Source organism: Copadichromis virginalis, linkage group LG3, assembly GCF_057382275.1.
Source record: "Copadichromis virginalis isolate Kocher_CV1m ecotype Utaka linkage group LG3, C_Virginalis_male_GT1.1, whole genome shotgun sequence".
Taxonomy (NCBI): Eukaryota; Metazoa; Chordata; class Actinopteri; order Cichliformes; family Cichlidae; genus Copadichromis; species Copadichromis virginalis.
In genome coordinates, this window is record NC_140620.1 from 27,069,441 (window position 1) to 27,089,230 (window position 19,790).

At 43.1% G+C, this 19,790-nt stretch overlaps 1 protein-coding gene across 2 annotated transcripts; it reads right to left on the bottom strand.

Moving 5' to 3' along the window:
* Window positions 1-6,072: 6,072 nt before the first annotated feature.
* LOC146713760 (tripartite motif-containing protein 16-like) lies at window positions 6,073-8,105 on the bottom strand. Of its 2 annotated transcripts, XM_085452708.1 has the most exons (2): window positions 7,899-8,105; window positions 6,073-7,496 (listed from the first exon to the last, which is right to left on the bottom strand). In XM_085452708.1, the coding sequence occupies exons 1-2, from the start codon at window positions 8,094-8,096 to the stop codon at window positions 6,420-6,422; spliced, it is 1,275 nt and encodes a 424-aa protein (XP_085308834.1). In that variant the 5' UTR covers window positions 8,097-8,105; the 3' UTR covers window positions 6,073-6,419. The 2 variants fall into 2 exon arrangements, with proteins under 2 accessions (XP_085308834.1, XP_085308833.1); XM_085452707.1 differs by having other exon boundaries at window positions 6,073-8,096.
* Between the last annotated feature and the right edge of the window lie 11,685 nt (window positions 8,106-19,790).

The following is a 19,790-nucleotide window of genomic DNA, read 5'->3' on the forward strand; positions in this document are numbered from 1 at the left end:
CCAACAGCTCTTTTTTTGCTTCTTATCCGTCAATACTCTGCACACTCTTTCACGTGGTTCAGTTTATTTTGAAAAGTCTCAACAGGATCTTGAGCTTTATTGTGAAAGGTTTATGTGGAAAACAAACAAGCGGACACACGATGGTTTTACCGTCACGATAACGACAACGCATAAAAACAGGCACTTGTCCGTCTGTAGTGTGGTTATATAAAATATAAGAGAAAGAGAGAACTTTAAGAAATTAATATAGCCACTACAGTGACCATCAAAACGATGAAAAAATATTGCTGTAAACAGTTTATTTTGCGACAATAGCGTAAAAGGAAACGATAGACATTTTTATATCGTCATCCGATATATATCGTTATATTGAACAGCCCTAATCAGGGTGAAGTTAATTTTCACTGAAACCGTCATGGTCTGTGTGAGTGGCTGGAAATTTCTACTAAGTTCCTGAACTTCTCTGGTATCTGCCAGTGGGCAGGGCTGTCACACCCTCTTCTCTTAAGGGCTCTAGAGTGCGATCAAATTTTTCAATGGTGCAACTAAAAAAAAATCCTAGGTGGCATCGGTGCGACCAACTTTTCAATAAAATAAAATAAAATTCTCCGCAACTCTGAAAGTCTCCATGTGGTCAACAACTGACACACATTATGCCTATATTATGGTCTAAACCAATCAGAGATAGCTATTGGCAGGCCCTCTCTGATTGGTTGTGGTCCAGATATTCCTGTAGTTCTATGCATGTATATGTTTGAAAGTGTAGGCAGATAGAGGGAGGTGAGTAGCTTGAATAAAGCGATATCTTTTAAATATAACTGTATTTTCCCAGAAATGCCAGAATCTCAGGTTAAAGCTCACAAAACTATTTCAACAACAACCAAATGTATCCAGATAGAGCAGGTAAACCGATTCCACACAAAGACAAACACAGAGTGCAGACCCGACACATCAGAATCAGCTTTCTCAACTTTCTCAACCGACAGCACATACACGGACACGCCGTCAGGGCTGAAAGCCGACAGCTCACTGATTGTGATGCTTTGGCGGGTCCAGGCTTTGTGTTTAGGTCTTTTTTGTGCTAGATTCTGAGCTGCAGGTTTTGTCCCTCTCCATCCGAAATTCACTGAACCAGCAGCAAAAGAAGATCCAAACTACGATTCACATTTGATAAATGTCGTCATTAATTCCCTCTGACTTTTGCTGCTTTGCGTCCAACACAATAAAATCACACTTCATGCACAGCTCTCTCTCTCTCTCTCTCTCTCTCTCTGTACTTCAAGAGCAGTTTCCCATCTCAAATCTCTGTTTTCTGCCAATTACCCACCAGTCTACCATTGTTTACAGCGCTGTCGGCTGCTGTCTTTTTTTTTTTTTTAAACTTAAATGACCTCGGGCAAGAAAGCCTAATTTCTGCTGTTCAATAATGAAGAAATTGAAACTTTTTAAAATTATGCAAAATTGCAGAATATCTTTAAGGTTATCTGCTATAAAAAGCCAGGCCAGGAAAATCTCCTTCATGTTTTTCTGTGTTTTATTCTCAGTTACTTTGACACAAAGGCATCTGCTGTGATGCTCACACCTCTGATAAAGTCTCATAGTAAGTCTCAGTACTGATAAATTATCAGACTTATAATATAATATTAAAATATGCTCCAAATAAAGAACTTTGTGTTGACAAGATTGTTAGTTAATCATTTACAAATCAATATTGTCTGTATGGACAGCAATTTTCCCCCCAGAAAAGTACACATATAAAACTGCGGTTTTAAGCGATGTGGTTGAAAAATTTGGGTGCGCGGCGCACCAGTGCAACCGTGGCAAAAAGTTAGTCTACGGCCCTGCACCTGGAGCTGATTGAGGCAATTAGGCTGGGAGATTTAAGCTCCACACTGACATCCCTTCTCTGCCAGGTATGGACTACTATACGTTGGTAACCAGGTCTTATGGGTCATGTTTCTTACCTTAGGTGCTTTACTTTAGGTGCTTACCTTGCTGTTTTGTGCTTCAGTTGCTCCCTGACGCGCCACGGTTCTGAACAATGAATCCTTTTGGATTTTGGATTTACCTCTCTGTTTTATGGGATTCACTCCTTGCCTCACCTGCCGGCCCTCCTGCTGTCCCTCGGCCTCGGAACCAAAGGAACTCAGGTCAGCCAAATCCACATCGTCAAAGTCACCCGCACCTATGCAGCCTCTCCTTCATTTAATCCATTTCCCTCCATTAAATGTGACCTTATATACCAGTCCCACTCCAGTAATCTTCTCAGTCCTGCCTCTTTGTTTTGCCTCAGCCACGTTGCCACGCCACATTTACCAAGCCCCTGTGTTGTTTGTCATTGCTGATCAATAAAACGCTGTTAGGATTTTCCCTCAGCCTCTGCTCTTGGTTTTCTCTGCATAGGTTCAGTTTCAGTTACCGGCCTTCGGCCACCTGTGACAGAAACAAGACATCATGTAAAGTAGATGAAAATTTTATGCATTCAGCGCCATCAAAGGGAAAAGTTGATGCATGCACACACAGTGACAGCTTCTCTCTCATAGAGGAATCATGCAAATAACATTAAAGCTCGAATGAATTTAAGAAAATGACCAACATTTTAAATTACTTTCTTTTCCTTTACATTTACAGGAATCAATGTCTTAGGTTAAAGTCACCTGTACCCAACTGAGCCTGTCAAACTCGACAGATGAAAGCAGGTTGGAGAACTCGTGTAGGAGATCAGTCGAGGATTCAGGAGGCTGGTAGATATTGACACACCAACCTGGATTTTCACAAATGTAATTTTAGACAATAATAAGTCAAACTGGCTGTAATACAGTTTAAATTACATTTGAAAGCAACTGCTATTCCCCCACCACAGCCCGAGGACCTCTGGGCATTCAAGAATTTATAATCAGCAGCCCTATGGTTTCAGCTAAGTCTCCGTAACACAGAAGATTTCTATCCATCCATTCGCTTCCGCTTATCCTTTTCAGAGTCGCGGGGGGCGCTGGAGCCTATCCCAGCTGTCATAGGGCGAAAGGCAGGGTACACCCTGGACAGGTCGCCAGTCTGTCGCAGGGCCAACACACAGGGACAGACAACCATTCACACTCACATTCACTCGCACATTCACACCTAGTGACAATTTGGATTAATCAATTAACCTATCCCCACAAGCTGCATGTCTTTGGACGGTGGGAGGAAGCCGGAGTACCCGGAGAGAACCCACGCAAACACGGGGAGAACATGCAAACTCCACACAGAAAGACCCCGGCCTGATGTTGGAATTGAACTCAGGACCTTCTTGCTGTGCGGCAACAGTGCTAACCACTGTGGAAAACTGTTGTATCAGGAGAATAAGTGATTTGGAACTAGGCATAGCACGACTGTGACAGTGGTCATACATGTCAGTAGGTGAAAGGCTGTTTGATAATAATGGTAGGAAAACAGCTAGACCTGTACTGGAGAGACAATAGGTGGGAATTTCAACATGTCACACTGTGGTAGTCTCACCTGAATCAGTAAAATCATTAGTAAACGTTTAGTAAGAGTTTATTTAAAAAGGAGCTTCAGAAGAGTTTAATTACTATGTTAGTGTAGGCAGCTAGAAATAATAAATGGGCAGCTAATGGGAACACAGGAGGTAGGAGCAGCTGACTAGTTGCTGATTTGAGTCCCTCAGGTTGAGGAACTTAGTGTTCACCCTCTATAATCCCTGTATACCTTATTTCCATCTTGTTAGGCTGCTCATTTAAAACAGTAGAAAAGTCCACAAAAACGCTGTGAATAACAGCTCAACACCATAACGCACGCACAATGGAAAAGTTAATAAAGGCACCCAGTGACGGGTTCTGTATCAACATCCTGCAACCGAACAGACAATATGCAAATCAGGGGAAATCTTCAACTGAAATAACGAAATTAAAACACATCGATAATGATTGACACATAAAAATGATTCTTTAACCAAAGCAGAGAGAGAAACAGAGAATCGGCAATCTAAAAAGCCAGAAGCAGCAACGACAAATGAACAGCAATATGAAAGAAACCACAATCAGTATACTGAGTCATCAGCACGAGTCAGAACAGGTTTGTGCGTGTGTGTATGTATGTGTGTGTGTGTGTGTTTGTGTGGGTGTGTTTCTCTGAGTTTATAGTTGAACATACACACAGCAGACTTCAGAGACAGGCTCTAAGCTGATGACTCGGTTAGATGTTAGAAAATGTACTTGTGTTTTCTGAGCTGAATTTTCATCCACTGGCTGAAAAAAAGAAATTATTATTTTTCTGCACTTTTGAGTAGATTGTAAAGATTATGAGAAGTAGCTTAGCAACAGGTTTTTGTGACTGAAAGTCATGTGTACCAGACACAATCTTCCACAAACAAATCTTTATTTCAGCATAAATCAAAAGAAAATCAAGAGGACTTTTTTAATACAAGTCTCATATCACATTAAAGTTGTTCCATAACACACTGTCCAGGTCTGTAATTTCCCCCAAATTACCGTAAAGCGTACATATTCCTGGTACTCATTCACAGCCACACCTGACTTAATTAAATCCTTATAAATGATGATTAATAGACACTTTAGAAAAACATCTGTTATACCACATATGATATAAAAATACAAGAGTAATGAGTTAGATAACCACACCAACATCGATAAAATACACAAAAATCCCCAAAATTAAAAAAAATCCCCAAAAACATTTTCTCAAAGAAAGTCAGCATGCATCCGTTCAGAATATGTAACAAACTCCACAAAGCAGGATTTACATTTAATAACTCTTCAGACTGACTCTGTATAAAATCCTTTACAAAGAAACAACAAACACTGAAATTTTTTCCATCACTATACGTGTAACTCTGTGTGAAATCATTTGTCTTACTCAGTGTGTAACATGATCTGAGCTTCATGTGTTATAGTTTTCACAAAACAATGTTTAAAAAAAAACAACAACAAAAAGCCCCCAAAGGCCAAGGTTCATTTAATAACATTATGATCTTCTGCAGAGTACAAATACTCTTTGGTTTGGCAGAATTTACTTTCTGGTGTCACTTTGACGTCATTCTACAATGTCTTACAATTTCATTTAGTACAATAAGAAAATTTTTTAAAGAATGTGATTGTAATTATAGATTTATGTGATCAAGCGCAACAACAAAAAATGAGCTATGAAACACAGCAAGTGCAGTGTGACTGACAGGTGATCTGCAGAGAGGAAACAACAATGAGCTCTCAGTGACAATAGCTGTGTCCCAATTCAGGGTCTGCACGCTTGAAGTACGCATTTTAAGTGTGATTACGTCACCGCCACGCGACGACGGCTGTCCCAATTTGAAGTGTACTTCAAATGCATACTCCAAATGCGCCGTCGGTTTCCCCAAATATCAAGCGTGGTCCGGTGCACGCTTCGTGGTCCCATATATCCCACAATCCATAGCGCGGTGGTGGGTGTGGATAATTTTGCCGCAAAATACGGCAGAAGGGAGCGGCCGAAGAGTGAACTGTCAAAAGTAATTACTGAATATGACGTCACTTATTTATGTGCGAATGTTTAATAACGAAAAACATTAAAACATTACTGTTGGCCACATGTCGGCAAAGTTATGTGACATTAGTGATGTTTGTACTTTCAGCTTCAGCTTGGTTTTAAAGCCTCTACATATACATATATATATATATATATATATATATATATATATATATATATATATATTACATCATAATAATCTGACAATACTATAATATTGGCCATATTATATTTACATTACCACAGTGAGATGATTTTAGTCTCATGAACAACATTAACAAATTGCTATTTACTAACTAATCTTGCAATGACTGCTCAGCACAGAAATGAAGCCCAACAATCATGTTCTACAGTCCCATGGTCTCTGCCTCAGATACTCAACTAATCAAAGTGATGTCATGACAAAAATGAATGACCAGCAAAACATTTTTCTCCTTCATTTATGTCACACAATGCTATATGTAACGTTTCTCGCGGTTAGTATCATGGTTGCTAGGCAACCTGAACAACGCGACGACCGTCCAATTTCACAGGCCTCTCACTTCCGCACTTCTCATACTTATAGTACGCACCGTACGTAGTACGTGTAGTGCGCGTACTTCAAGCGTGCAGACCCTGAATTGGGACACAGCCAATGAGTGGTACCGTGCACCTCGCTTCTACTGGAGCTAAAATCTGTGGACACTGTTGATATTGTTAAAAAGAAACTTAAAAATTGCCTGTGCTGGTTTGGTTTTATATAGTTTCATCTGTTTGTGCTATTTTAATTTGGTCTATACCTATTTCTGTATTGTAAAGCACTTTGTGAATTTTGTTCTTCACATGAGATAAATAAATCTTACCAAGTAACTGGAAAGTCAGACACATATTTTAACGAATTGTCCAATACTGACTTCTGACTATTTCACTTTAATGAACGCTGCAGTGTCTCCGTGATCTAAAAGCCGAACTCCAGCATAGAGCGGCTGAGTGAATGTGGTCTGGACTCTGTGGAGGAGAGTCATGGTTTCAGAGACGCTGTAGAAAGACAGAATACCTGCTCTGTGATCCAGGTACACTCCTACTCTGGAGGACTGAGGACCTGAGAGGTCAGTGTGGACATTGTTGTGCCAAAGAACATAGCTGTTTGTCTCACAACATAATGACCAAGATTTGTCATTTCCACCAAATGCACACTCATTTGAGCTCCCTGCTCTGCTGATATTCTTGTATGCGACTGCTACATCAACTCCTCTCCCTCTCCACTCCACCTCCCCGTAACAACGTCCAGTCAGACTCTCTCTACTCAGGACCTGACATATTTTACTGAATCTGTCTGGATGATCAGAATAAGATTGTTTTTGTTTCATAAATGTTGTTTTTTTGTTCCTCTCCGATAATAACAGATGTCTGTGTGCTGTGTTTGGATCCAATGTGATTTGACGTGAATATTTTAAGAATCCAGCTCTGGTCTTTGGCTCTGGTGGTGACAGTAAAACATCCACTTCAGTGACTGTCAGTGAGATGTTTGTCCATTCCTCTCTCAGAATGTCCTGTAGTTTATCTCTGGTCTCTGACACAGCTGCTGTCACATCCTCAAAGTAGCTCAGAGGACGAATATTGATGCTGGATGAGTGTGTAGACTCACTGAGTGCTGACAGTGAGGGGTAGTTGTGTAGAAACTGGTTGTGATCCTCTGTGTGTGAGAGCTGCTCCAGCTCGCCGTCTTTCCTCTTCAGCTCAGCGATCTCCTGCTCCAGCTTCTCCTGAAGCTCTTTGACTCGACTCACTTCAGTTTCCTGCTGGGATCTGACCTGCTGCTTCACATCAGAGCTTCTTTTCTGGAGGAGACGGATCAGCTCAGTGAACATCTTCTCACTGTCCTCCACTGCTTTATCAGCAGAGCCATTGATGGCCTCCACCTCCTGTTGAAGCAGCTTCACATCTTTCTCTCGCTCCTGGATTCTCTGCTGGATGTTTAGTCGTCTCACCTCGAGCTCCTTCTGCTTCTCAGTCCTTTCTGCTGCAGCTGGGACTGTTTCATGGCCTTTATGTTCATCCATCGTGCAGAGATAACAGATACTCTGCTGATCTGTACGACAGAAAATCTTCATCACCTCATCATGACGAGAGCAGATGTTGTCCTGGAGCTTCTTGGAGGGGGCCACCAGCTTGTGTTTCTTTAACGGAGCTGCATCATAGTGAGGTTGGAGATGTTTCTCACAGTAAGAGGCTGGACAAGATAAACAGGACTTGATGGCTTTCAGCTTCCTCCCAGTGCAGACATCACAGGCCACATCTTCAGGTCCAGCATAGCAGTGATCAGCTGGAGCAGCTTGGAGTCCAGTCTTCTTCAGCTGCTCCACTAAAGCTGCTAACATGGTGCTTTTTTCAAGTGCAGGCCTCGGTCTGAAGGTTTTGTGGCATTGAGGGCAGCTGTGAATTTTCTGCTTCTCATCCTCTTCATTAAAGTGGGTTTTAATACAGTTCATGCAGTAGCTGTGTCCACAGGGAATAGTCACCGGATCCTTCAGTAAATCCAAGCAGATTGAACATGAGAAGGCGTCCAAGTCCAGCTTAATCCTTTTTTGTTCCATTTCACCTCTCAGTAACTATGGCTGTGTGACTCTTTCTTACAGAGAAATGAAAGTAGTCTGAACGGGAAAAAAAGTTTTCACACGTCACCACATTTTCGTTACACCCATCTTAAAATGGCAGGTGTGTGTGTGTTGGGGGAGGGGGGGGGGGGGCGCTGAAGCGTGTGGAAAGAGAGGAGGTGCTGTGTTTCAAGGCAGGAAGCTAATAGAGTGGTTAGGGTTATTTTCTTATATATATATATATATATATATATATATATATATATATATATATATATATATATATATATATATATATATATATATATTAGGGGTGCAACGATACACAAAATTCACGGTTCGGTTCGGTTCGATACTTTGGTGTCACGGTTCGATATTTTTTCGATACAAAAACAATGTTCATGCCTTTTTAATTTGTCATTTATTAAAATTATAAATATATATTTTAACTCAAAAGTACAGTTTTTAAATTTAACCCTAACCCTTGTGCGTGTTTTTTATTTTGACAGCGAATGCGCACCTGCGGACCACTTATGTGCAGCCCTGGTTATTTAGCTCGTCATATTGCAGCCACAGAAACCATAAAGCTGCACTTTCTTTTTGCCTTATAGTCTGATTTGTCATAACTTCTCCGTTTTGTGGTAAGCTTTTCTTTGGCTGTCACTTCTTCACCCTGACCTGTCTTATTTGGCTCAGCAGAACTAAAATATATATCGTGCTGCTTTTACACACGCACTCACATAAGCTCAGCGATTCTCTGCGCGATCAACCTCTCACATGTTTAAGCTGCGGGAGATTTCACTTGTCATGTTTGCATAGTAAGCTAACGATTAATAAGACGATGTCAGAGGAATTGGTGCACAAATTATCATCACTCACAGATCAGTGCTGTCGCTCTCTATACACAGTTCGCACGATTGCAAAGTGAAAGCAAAAAAACAAACACAAATTCAAACGCGATTTCAATATGTCACATATTGACAGTGGCTCACCGATGCCAATGACATAATTATCCAGCTACATTTCTGAAAGAATGCAAAAGCATTGACATATATTTTTCCTACAATAGCCCGACGGGCAGGGCAGAGATAGATTTTGGTAGCCCGACTGAAAAAATCGCTAGCTCCGGGACGTCGGGCTAGCGATTTTGCAAGCCCTGTATCTGATTGAGGAATCACTCATCTTTGGAAAAGAGAGTTTATTACAGAGAGATGGCTCTTTCCAAAATAAAAGCTATACTATCCACTTCTTCTGGGCTATATTCTCAGCAGCATAAGGAGAATCCTGTGCTAACAGCTGTCTAAATGACTCGGCTAAAGTTAGTAGCATGCTTGTTGTTTTTGTCTTTGCACTAGGATGATGTCGGCGTAAATGTGCAGTCATATTCGTTGTGTTCCCACTAGTGCTTTCAGGTTAATCTCGTTGAAATGACGTTAACGCCACAACACGGCAAATCTCCGTTAACGAGCTACCGCCGATCGCCCCGTGCATGGGGCTAGACGGCCAACACGTTAACGAGCTAACTGCGCTAACACACTAGTTCCCACCCATGTAATTGAGCATTGCATGGCACATCCAACATACTGTTTTACTTTAGTCCATGACTCGCTTACCTTCAGGGTCATACGTCACATGAAAACCAAAATAATTCCAAACGCCAGATCTGAATGAGGGTGGGGGAGGTCCATATTACAAGGAGAGCTTAACTTCTGTCTTGCTAGCTTGCCCTGCGCTCTTCCTTCTGACTATGCTGTCTGTGTTGAGCGCTCAGTGGATCTGCGCTCGACAGTGCAGCCTAGGCGGAGTAGTCGAACGCAGATTCACTGAGCGCTCAACACAGACCGCATCGTCAGAAGGAAAGTTGATAAAATAAATTACAAATGTTGTATTGTTCGATACATATGCGTACCGAACCGAAAGCACTGTATCGAACGGTTCAATATCGATACGAATATCGTTGCACCCCTAATATATATATATATATATATATATATATATATATATATATATATATATATATATAGAGAGAGAGAGAGAGAGAGAGAGAGAGAGAGAGAGAGAGAGATCTGAACCCTCAGTGTCACCTGATCCAGCCCTAAGTATATGCTTTAGCAAACCAGAACATTTTAAGCCTAATTTTATAAGTAGAGATAGTGTCTGTCTCCTGAATCCAAACTGGAAGCTGGTTCCTCAGAAGAGGGGCCTCATTGTACATTTCTACTCTAGGAACAACAAGTAGGCATGCAGTGCGAGAGTGAAGTGCTCTAATAGGCTGATATGGTACTAAGAGGTCATTAAGATAAGATGGGGCCTGATTATTTAAGACCTTGTATGTGAGGAGCAGGATTTTGAATTCAATTCAGGATTCAATGAAGGGAAGCAAACACTGCAAGTATAAAAATCTGTAAATCAACACCTGGAGCTAAACCAACAACTAGATTACAGCAACATTTGCAATAAAACATGGTAACATTTGTTCCATCTACTAACCAGTGAAACCATAGAACTACCAACAGCTAAATATGGTAACTATGGCAACCGAAGAAACTGCAGCATCTGTTAATAGACATGACAACTTCTTCATCTCAACCACACATCACCAAAGCATGGCAACCACTGCAACTAAGCAAACCTCCAGCTACAGTATCTCCTATAACACAAGGACACTAATGTAAGTAAATGAATGAATGAAACTTCAGCAACATTCACTATGTGGCATGGCAATTTCTGCAACTAAATAAATGACTGTAAAAAGCAACATCCGCTACAAGTGTTGAGCCTGCAACTACCACTACAACTACAACAACGTCCGCTATGAGACATGGCAACTACTACAATAAAATCAAAGCCTAAAACTACAGCAACACCTATTACTGGGCACGGGAAGTTTTGCAACCAAATTGGCATATGAAACCAAAATGGCATCTGGTAGAAGATAAAGAAAGAACTGAAACCACAACATCTGCAGAAAAGCATGAAACATTCGGTAACAAACTAATGAAGGAGACTGTAGCGATATCTGCTATTAATCATGGCAACTTCTGCAATTCAGCTACTCCAACTATAACAACATTTGCTATAAGACACAACAACTACTGCAACTAAATTATAGAGTAAAATTACACACTCCTCCTGGGGGGAAACAGCCATCAAGACACACAGCCCCTGCGGGCATACACTAACTTTTACTTCGTCTCAAGACACTGACATGGAGTCTCATGCAATCATCCCGCGTCGGTGGAGGCTTCACCACACCATTAAGTAGCTTCCTCCTCCAACGCTGATCCACTGCAGGTGTGTGGCATCCTCCTCGGGCGTGACCAGCCATCCTCAGGCCTGATGGTGCCTGTAGCCCGGCGTCCCGGCTACAGCCACACACACACCTCCCTATATATACACACAAGGTCCTGGGTCATTTTGACCCAGTGTTCTTAGTTTTCTTGTGTTTTGTATTTTGTTCATTATTTACTCAATGGTTCCTAGGTTATTCAGTTAGTTTATTTGATTTACCCTCGTGTATTTACCCCCTGTGTCCCCCTCCATGTATCTATGAGTTTTATGGCACCTAAAACCACAGCGACATGTGCAATGAAGCAAAATTTTGCAACTAATAATTTCAAATACAGTAACATCTCCTACTACTGTTGACACTACAACTACAACCAAACGAATCTATCTATGATTAGACATGGCAACTACTGTAAACATAAAAGTTCTGAATATATTCAGACGACTGTTATATTCAATTCAATTCAATTTTATTTATATAGCGCCAAATCACAACAAAAGTCGCCTCAAGGCGCTTCATATATAACACATCAATAATGACCAACAAATCAAATGTGTGTGTAGCATTTGTGTTAAATGCTTATGAATTTTACCAAACTCCTTTAAAATATATATATATTTCAATTTGCGTTTCAATCTCCTGCCAATGTGTTTTGAGCCCGTGTGTGTTTGTGTGCTTGTGCACTGCGTGGTGACATAGGAGCGTGCATGTGTGCTCCAGTCACAGCTCCTTTCACCATGGCCGGAGGTCGCTGTCACGTTGCTCTCAGCTAATAAAAGTTTCCTAAGGCCATAAGCTGTAATCTGAATATGACTGAACTGCCACGTTTTGGCGTGTTTGATGTCAAGCTCGTTCGGTGTAAATCTTGTAGAGGGCTGAGTTTGCTAATCAGAGTTTTTAATGAGGTTTAGCCCGAGGATGCAGCGGCATCCCTCACATGCTAAGTTAGCCTGGTCGCTAGTGGCAGGTGAAAGAAATCGCTGCAGTGTTTTGTTAACAGCATTCACTGTTTTTCAGGAGAGGTGTGCTAGCATGCGCGCAATGTTATTTATTTTTTCCTTTTTGATTTTTTGAGAGCTTAAGTTGATATTTTAAAATAATTTGTTTTATTTGATTAATTATAGTATTGTGGAGTTGATAAAGCTGCAATGCACAGCTCCTCTTAGCATGGCCGGAGGAGAGCTGTCCTAGCAAGCGTGCACCACACACAGATCACAGCTCTGTATTTCTATATGTTGCAGATTGCAGATGTTGCTGCGATTTACAATAAACAGCCCAGAGACACAGTGTAGTGTCCCTCCTCCAGAACACAACACATTGACAGACACAACACACACAAACGGGTTACATTTGCTTAACCAAAGCAGAGAACGAGAATCAGAATATGTCCAAAAGCAGCTAAACAGGAAGTACACAGATATATACTCTTCTGCATGAGTCAGATCAAGTTATAGTGTGCGTGTGTGTTGGTTTCACTTGTTGCTCTGAGTTCATGGTTGAACACCTTTGCACTCTCTGACAAAAACGGTTTGTTCCTCTGGGTAAACATTGAGAGACTTTGGAGGCGGGCTGTAGGCTACTCACCTATTCACATGTCAGAAAAAATGCTCCCAATAGTAATTTCTTTCTACATTGTAGTTTATGTATCCAAAATGCAATATGCAGAATGTAAAATGCTTTATGCAAAACGTGCATAATGCATTTTGTGTATATATATGTAAAAACACCCAGCACGCCCCTGCGGGCGGTTTATCCTTCAAGCTCAGGTCCTCTACCAGAGGCCTGGGAGCTTGAGGGTCCTGCGCAGTATCTTAGCTGTTCCCAGGACTGCGCTCTTCTGGACAGAGATCTCCGATGTTGTTCCCGGGATCTGCTGGAGCCACTCGCCTAGCTTGGGAGTCACCGCACCTAGTGCTCCGATTACCACGGGGACCACTGTTACCTTCACCCTCCACATCCTCTCGAGCTCTTCTCTGAGCCCTTGGTATTTCTCCAGCTTCTCGTGTTCCTTCTTCCTGATATTGCTGTCATTCGGAACCGCTACATCGATCACTACGGCCGTCTTCTTCTGTTTGTCTACCACCACTATGTCGGGTTGGTTAGCCACTACCATTTTGTCCGTCTGTATCTGGAAGTCCCACAGGATCTTAGCTCGGTCATTCTCCACCACCCTTGGGGGCATCTCCCATTTTGACCTCGGGACTTCCAGGTTATACTCGGCACAGATATTCCTGTACACTATGCCGGCCACTTGGTTATGGCGTTCCATGTATGCCTTGCCTGCTAGCATCTTGCACCCTGCTGTTATGTGCTGGATTGTCTCTGGGGCATCTTTACACAGCCTGCACCTGGGGTCTTGCCTGGTGTGATAGACCCCAGCCTCTATATCTTGTACTCAGAGCTTGTTCTTGTGCTGCCATGATTAGTGCCTCTGTGCTGTCTTTCAGTCCAGCTTTGTCCAACCACTGGTAGGATTTCTGGATATCAGCCACCTCCTCTATCTGCCGGTGGTACATACCGTGCAGGGCCCTATCCTTCCATGATGGTTCCTCGTCTCCCTCCTCTTTCTTGGGTCTCTGCTGCCTGAGGTATTCACTGAGCACTCGGTCAGTTGGGGCCATCAGTGGTTGAGGGATAGGAATAGGAGGAATAGGATGAGGGACCTATGGATATATATATATATATATATATATATATATATATATACACACACACACAGTGGGGCAAAAAAGTATTTAGTCAGCCACCGATTGTGCAAGTTCCCCCACTTAAAATGATGACAGAGGTCAGTAATTTGCACCAGAGGTACACTTCAACTGTGAGAGACAGAATGTGAAAAAAAAATCCATGAATTCACATGGTAGGATTTGTAAAGAATTTATTCGTAAATTAGGGTGGAAAATAAGTATTTGGTCACCTCAAACAAGGAAAATCTCTGGCTCTCACAGACCTGTAACATCTTCTGTAAGAAGCTTTTCTGTCCCCCACTCGTTACCTGTATGAATGGCACCTGTTTGAACTCATCATCTGTATAAAAGACACCTGTCCACAGCCTCAAACAGTCAGACTCCAAACTCCGCCATGGCCAAGACCAAAGAGCTTTCGAAGGACACCAGGAAAAGTATTGTAGACCTGCACCAGACTGGGAAGAGTGAATCTACAATAGGCAAGCAGCTTGGTGTGAAAAAATCAACTGTGGGAGCAATCATCAAAAAATGGAAGACATACAAGACCACTGATAATCTCCCTCGATCTGGGGCTCCACGCAAGATCTCATCCCGTGGGGTCAAAATGATCATGAGAACGGTGAGCAAAGATCCCAGAACCACACGGGGGGACCTGGTGAATGACCTGCAGAGAGCTGGGACCAAAGTAACAAAGGTCACCATCAGTAACACACTACAACGGCAGGGAATCAAATCCCGCAGTGCCAGACGTGTTCTGCTGCTGAAGCCAGTGCATGTCCAGGCCCGTCTGAAGTTTGCCAGAGAGCACATGGATGATACAGCAGAGGATTGGGAGAATGTCATGTGGTCAGATGAAACCAAAGTAGAACTTTTTGGTATAAACTCAACTCGTCGTGTTTGGAGGAAGAAGAATACTGAGTTGCATCCCAAGAACACCATACCTACTGTGAAGCATGGGGGTGGAAACATCATGCTATGGGGCTGTTTCTCTGCCAAGGGGACAGGACGACTGATCCGTGTTAAGGACAGAATGAATGGGGCCATGTATCGTGAGATTTTGAGCCAAAACCTCCTTCCATCAGTGAGAACTTTGAAGATGAAACGAGGCTGGGTCTTCCAACATGACAATGATCCAAAACACACCGCCCAGGCAACAAAGGAGTGGCTCCGTAAGAAGCATTTGAAAGTCCTGGAGTGGCCTAGCCAGTCTCCAGACCTCAACCCCATAGAAAATCTGTGGCGGGAGTTGAAAGTCCGTGTTGCTCGGCGACAGCCCCAAAACATCACTGCTCTTGGGAAGATCTGCATGGAGGAATGGGCCAAAATACCAGCTACTGTGTGTGCAAACCTGGTAAAGACCTATAGTGAACGTTTGACCTCTGTTATTGCCAACAAAGGTTATATTACAAAGTATTGAGTTGTATTTTTGTTATTGACCAAATACTTATTGTCCACCCTGATTTACGAATAAATTCTTTACAAATCCTACCATGTGGATTCATGGATTTTTTTTTTTCACATTCTGTCTCTCACAGTTGAAGTGTACCTCTGGTGCAAATTACTGACCTCTGTCATCATTTTAGGTGGGGGAACTTGCACAATCGGTGGCTGACTAAATACTTTTTTGCCCCACTGTATATATACATACATATATATATATATACTAATGCTGTCCATCCCACGGACTAACCTCAAATCCCATGGTGATATATATATATATATATATATATATATATATACATACGTATATATATATATATATGTATATACATATATATATATATATACATATATATATACGTATATACATATATGTATATATATATATATATATATATATATATGTGTATATATATATATATATATATATATATATATATATATATATATATATATACACTTCATTAGGAAACCTAATTGTGGCAAGACTGAGCAGGCGAACAGCAGCAGATTTCCTCTGCTTATTATTTTTCTATTGTGCAGGACTATGATCTGTTTTAACAGCCACCACTTTTTCCACCAATTCCCTTCAGAGCCAATATCATAGGAATGTTTGAGATCTATAAAGAAACAGTCAAATGAATGAATGATTCTAATTTGATAAGGCAGTAATGCTGCAGAAGATTATGTGATCATCACAAGTGCGTAGAATAAAAAAAGTCTAAATATATGAATGTATCTATGTTAAGACTAAGTGCACTCTCTGTAGCCTTTGAACTGCATACATTTACACACTAAAGGTGACTCACCATGTTCAGCTCTGGCTACATATGAGGCTACGTGGGCAGAGCAAACACACACTTTTACAGAGTGGGTCCCAAGTAGGTGTGGCTACACAGAGCTGACAGCAGTTTTGCTCTTTGAGATCCCTGCATAGGTTTCTTCCTACCATGTGGGGAGTGATCTAAAAAGTTTGAGAACCACTGGTCTAACCACATCACTGTTGATATGGAAGAGCAGTGGTGATTGTTAGGTTGAAATTGTGACCCTTTGTGATCAGCAGGAAGTCACACAGAAACACCCACATGCGCACACACACACACACACTTAGTTTTATGACGCTCCGTAGGGCGGGGGGTTACAATGGGTGTTTGTGTAAACTATGTGTCAGAGAAGAAAAGGTTGCAGGTTCTTTGGAGTGGTCTGAGACCGAGGGCAGAGGGGCTGCTCTGAGAGCCTCCCCTTGCTAGCATATAAAAGCCGGTTAAGTTGTTGTCTTGCTTTGTTCACGGGAATAAGTCTGAACTAGCGGGCCTGCTGAAGCGCAGACCCAACAATGATGATGAGCATTTGCTTGTTGTTCTGGGCTCTGCTCAGGTCCAACAACAAATAAACTGGTTCTTTGAACTTTCATGTTATTCTGTGCATCCGACCTGTTTTCTGGAGTTAGAGGAGTGGGGCAGGTTCACAGCTCGTTATGTCCAGGTTAACAGTCCTCACAGCGATAGAAAGACCAGCGTACATGTTCAGTTAATAATAATAACACCAATAATATGAAGATGAATATGAATATCTTCTTCTTCCTAGTGGTTTATATCCCGCGACGCAGGGTCCGCTATCTTGCATGTCTTCCTCCACTTCTTCCTATCAAGGGCGTCTTCTGGTGTAACATTCACAGCATTCATATCATCCTTGATTCGGTCCATCCAGCGCTTTTTTGGTCTTCCTTTTGGCCCGTTTCCATCCAAATCCAATTGCTGTGCTGTCTTTGCGATGGAATTTTTATCGCTACGGACAACATGGCCGTACCATCGGAGCCTCGCCTCTCGCATCTTGTCTGTGATCGATGTCACTCCCCATTGTTTCCTGACATCTTCATTCCTCGCTCGGTCAAGTCGTGTGAGACCCAGAGGCCACCTCAGCATCTTCATCTCCATGGTGTGAAGAGCTTGTTCGTGTTTGGTCATCGCTGGCCAGCACTCTGACCCGTAGAGTGCCACTGGGCGCACAATCGACTTATAGACTTTCGCCTTAAGATAGATTGGCATTCTCTTGTCACATAAGACTCCACTCACCTGATGCCACTTCCTCCACGCTGTGTTGACACGGAGTCTGGCGTCTGGTAGAGTTTCGCAGTCCAAGGTGACAAGGGACCCGAGGTACTTGAATTGCGCAACTTTAGTCAGCGGCTCGCCGTCGATAGTGATGGTACTGTTGGTCTGGGGGCCGCATTCAAGGTACTCAGTCTTCTTGATGTTCAGGCGCATGCCGTTTTTGGAGAGCCGGTCTTTCCATGCTTGTGTTTGGGTTTGCAGGGCTAGGCAGTTTTCTGTTTCTGATAGGCACACATCATCTGCATACAGGAGGCTCCATGGACGTGGTGATTTTAGATCAGCCGTTGCGGTGTCCATACAGAGAGTTAACAGCAGGGGCAAGAGGTCTTAGCCAACGGTAATCGGGAAGGCTGGTGATGTTCCCGCTGAACATCGGACCTCGCTTGTGACATTACGGTAGAGCAGCTGAGTCCATTTCACATAAGCTTCCGGGGCACCATGACTTCGTAATGATCGCCAAATCAGCTTGTGGGGGACCCTATTGAATGCCTTTTGAGATAGCCTTTATTTGTCAGTTGCAGGTCTTTTGCCCACAACCGAGATGACAGACCTTGCCGACCGTACATACAATACACAAACATCACATTGGGGAGACAGGTCAGGCTAGGTAGCAAAGAAAAAAACATCAAAATGTGTAACACAAAAGGATAATACAGGAATGCACAGATATCAACACACCATAGCACAATAAACACAGACAAGCAACATGGGAAAGTGTTCCAGTGTGTACATCTGATCTGGGACCGCTGCAATCTTCGACTGCGCCTCCAGCTGACCCGATGTCCACATCAGAGGGGAGGTAAGCGTTGGAGGTGGCGTTGGATCCGGGGTAGGGAGGGTGATGCGTCAGTGAGTGCTTATCAGTATCAGTATATGTATGTGTGTGCATGTCCATAATTCAGCTGAGACAGTGTCCTTCGCCCTGCCAGGCTAAGTAAACAGTCTTCCAGCAAACCCAGGTGGCCTTGCATGGAATGGGAAGGAACAGACTCAACACAGTCGTTATCAGGGAGTTTTTGTTCGGCTCCAGCCTTGAGCCCACAGCTGGCTCCAAAGGGGTAGCCGGATTATGATGATATTTTTTCTTTTAAAAGGGAGTTTTTCCTTCCCACTGTCGCCAAAGTGCTTGCTCATAGGAGGTCATTTGATTGTTGGGTTTTTCTCTGTATGTATTACTGTAAGGTCTACCTTACAATATAAAGCACTTTGAGCCGACTGTTATTGTGATTTGGCGCTACATAAATAAAATTGAATTGAATTGAATTGAATTGGGGTTGAGAGGTACCGGCTAGATATAGTCGGGCTCACCTCAATGCATGGCTTGGGCTCTGGAACCAGCCTCCTGGAGAGGGGCTGGACTCTGTCTCAGTCTGGAGTTGCCCCTGATGAGAGGCGGTGGGGCTGGGGTGGGTCATACGTTTTGAACACTGGGGCAAATAAAGGGGCTGAGCTGTCAATTGATCACCACCTGGTGGTGAGTTGCATCAGGTGGTGGGGGGAGAGGATGCTGGACAGACCTGGTGCGCCTAAACGTACAGTGAGGGTGTGCTGGGAATGCCTAGCAGAGGCCTCGGTCCGCGAGATCTTCTACTCACACTTCCGGCAGAGCTTCAACAGCATTTCGAGGGAGACTGGGGACACTGAGTCCGAATGGACTATGTTCAGCACCTCCATTGCCGAAGCTCCTGCACTGAGCTGCGGCCGCAAGGTAATTGGTGCCTGTTGTGGTGGTAGGCACCAAGCTGAAGAAGGAGTCCTACCAGGCTTGGTTAGTCTGTGGGACTCCGGAGGCAGCTGATAGGTACCGACAGGCCAAGCGGAATGCGGCACGGGCGGTGCCTGAAGTAAAAACTCTGGTGTTGGAGGAGTTCGGAGAGGCCATGGAAAAAGACTTTCGGACTGCATTGAAGAGATTCTGGCAAACTGTCAGGCGACTCAGGAGGGGAAAGTGGTGTTCTACCTGCACTGTGTATAGTGCGGGTGGAGTGCTGCTGACTTCGACTGAGAAAATTATTGGGCGGTGGAAGGAATACTTCGAGGACCTCCTCAATCCCACTGGCACGTCTTCCGTGGCGGAAGCAGAGTCTGACGAAGGAAGTGACCCCGCCAATCTCTGGGGGCGAGGTCACTGAGGCAGTTAAACAACTCCATGGTGGCAGAGCCT

Bases quoted from the DNA above. Each gene is read 5' to 3' on its own strand.
- LOC146713760 (XM_085452707.1), bottom strand. From the start codon at position 8,096: ATGGAACAAAAAAGGATTAAGCTGGACTTGGACGCCTTCTCATGTTCA.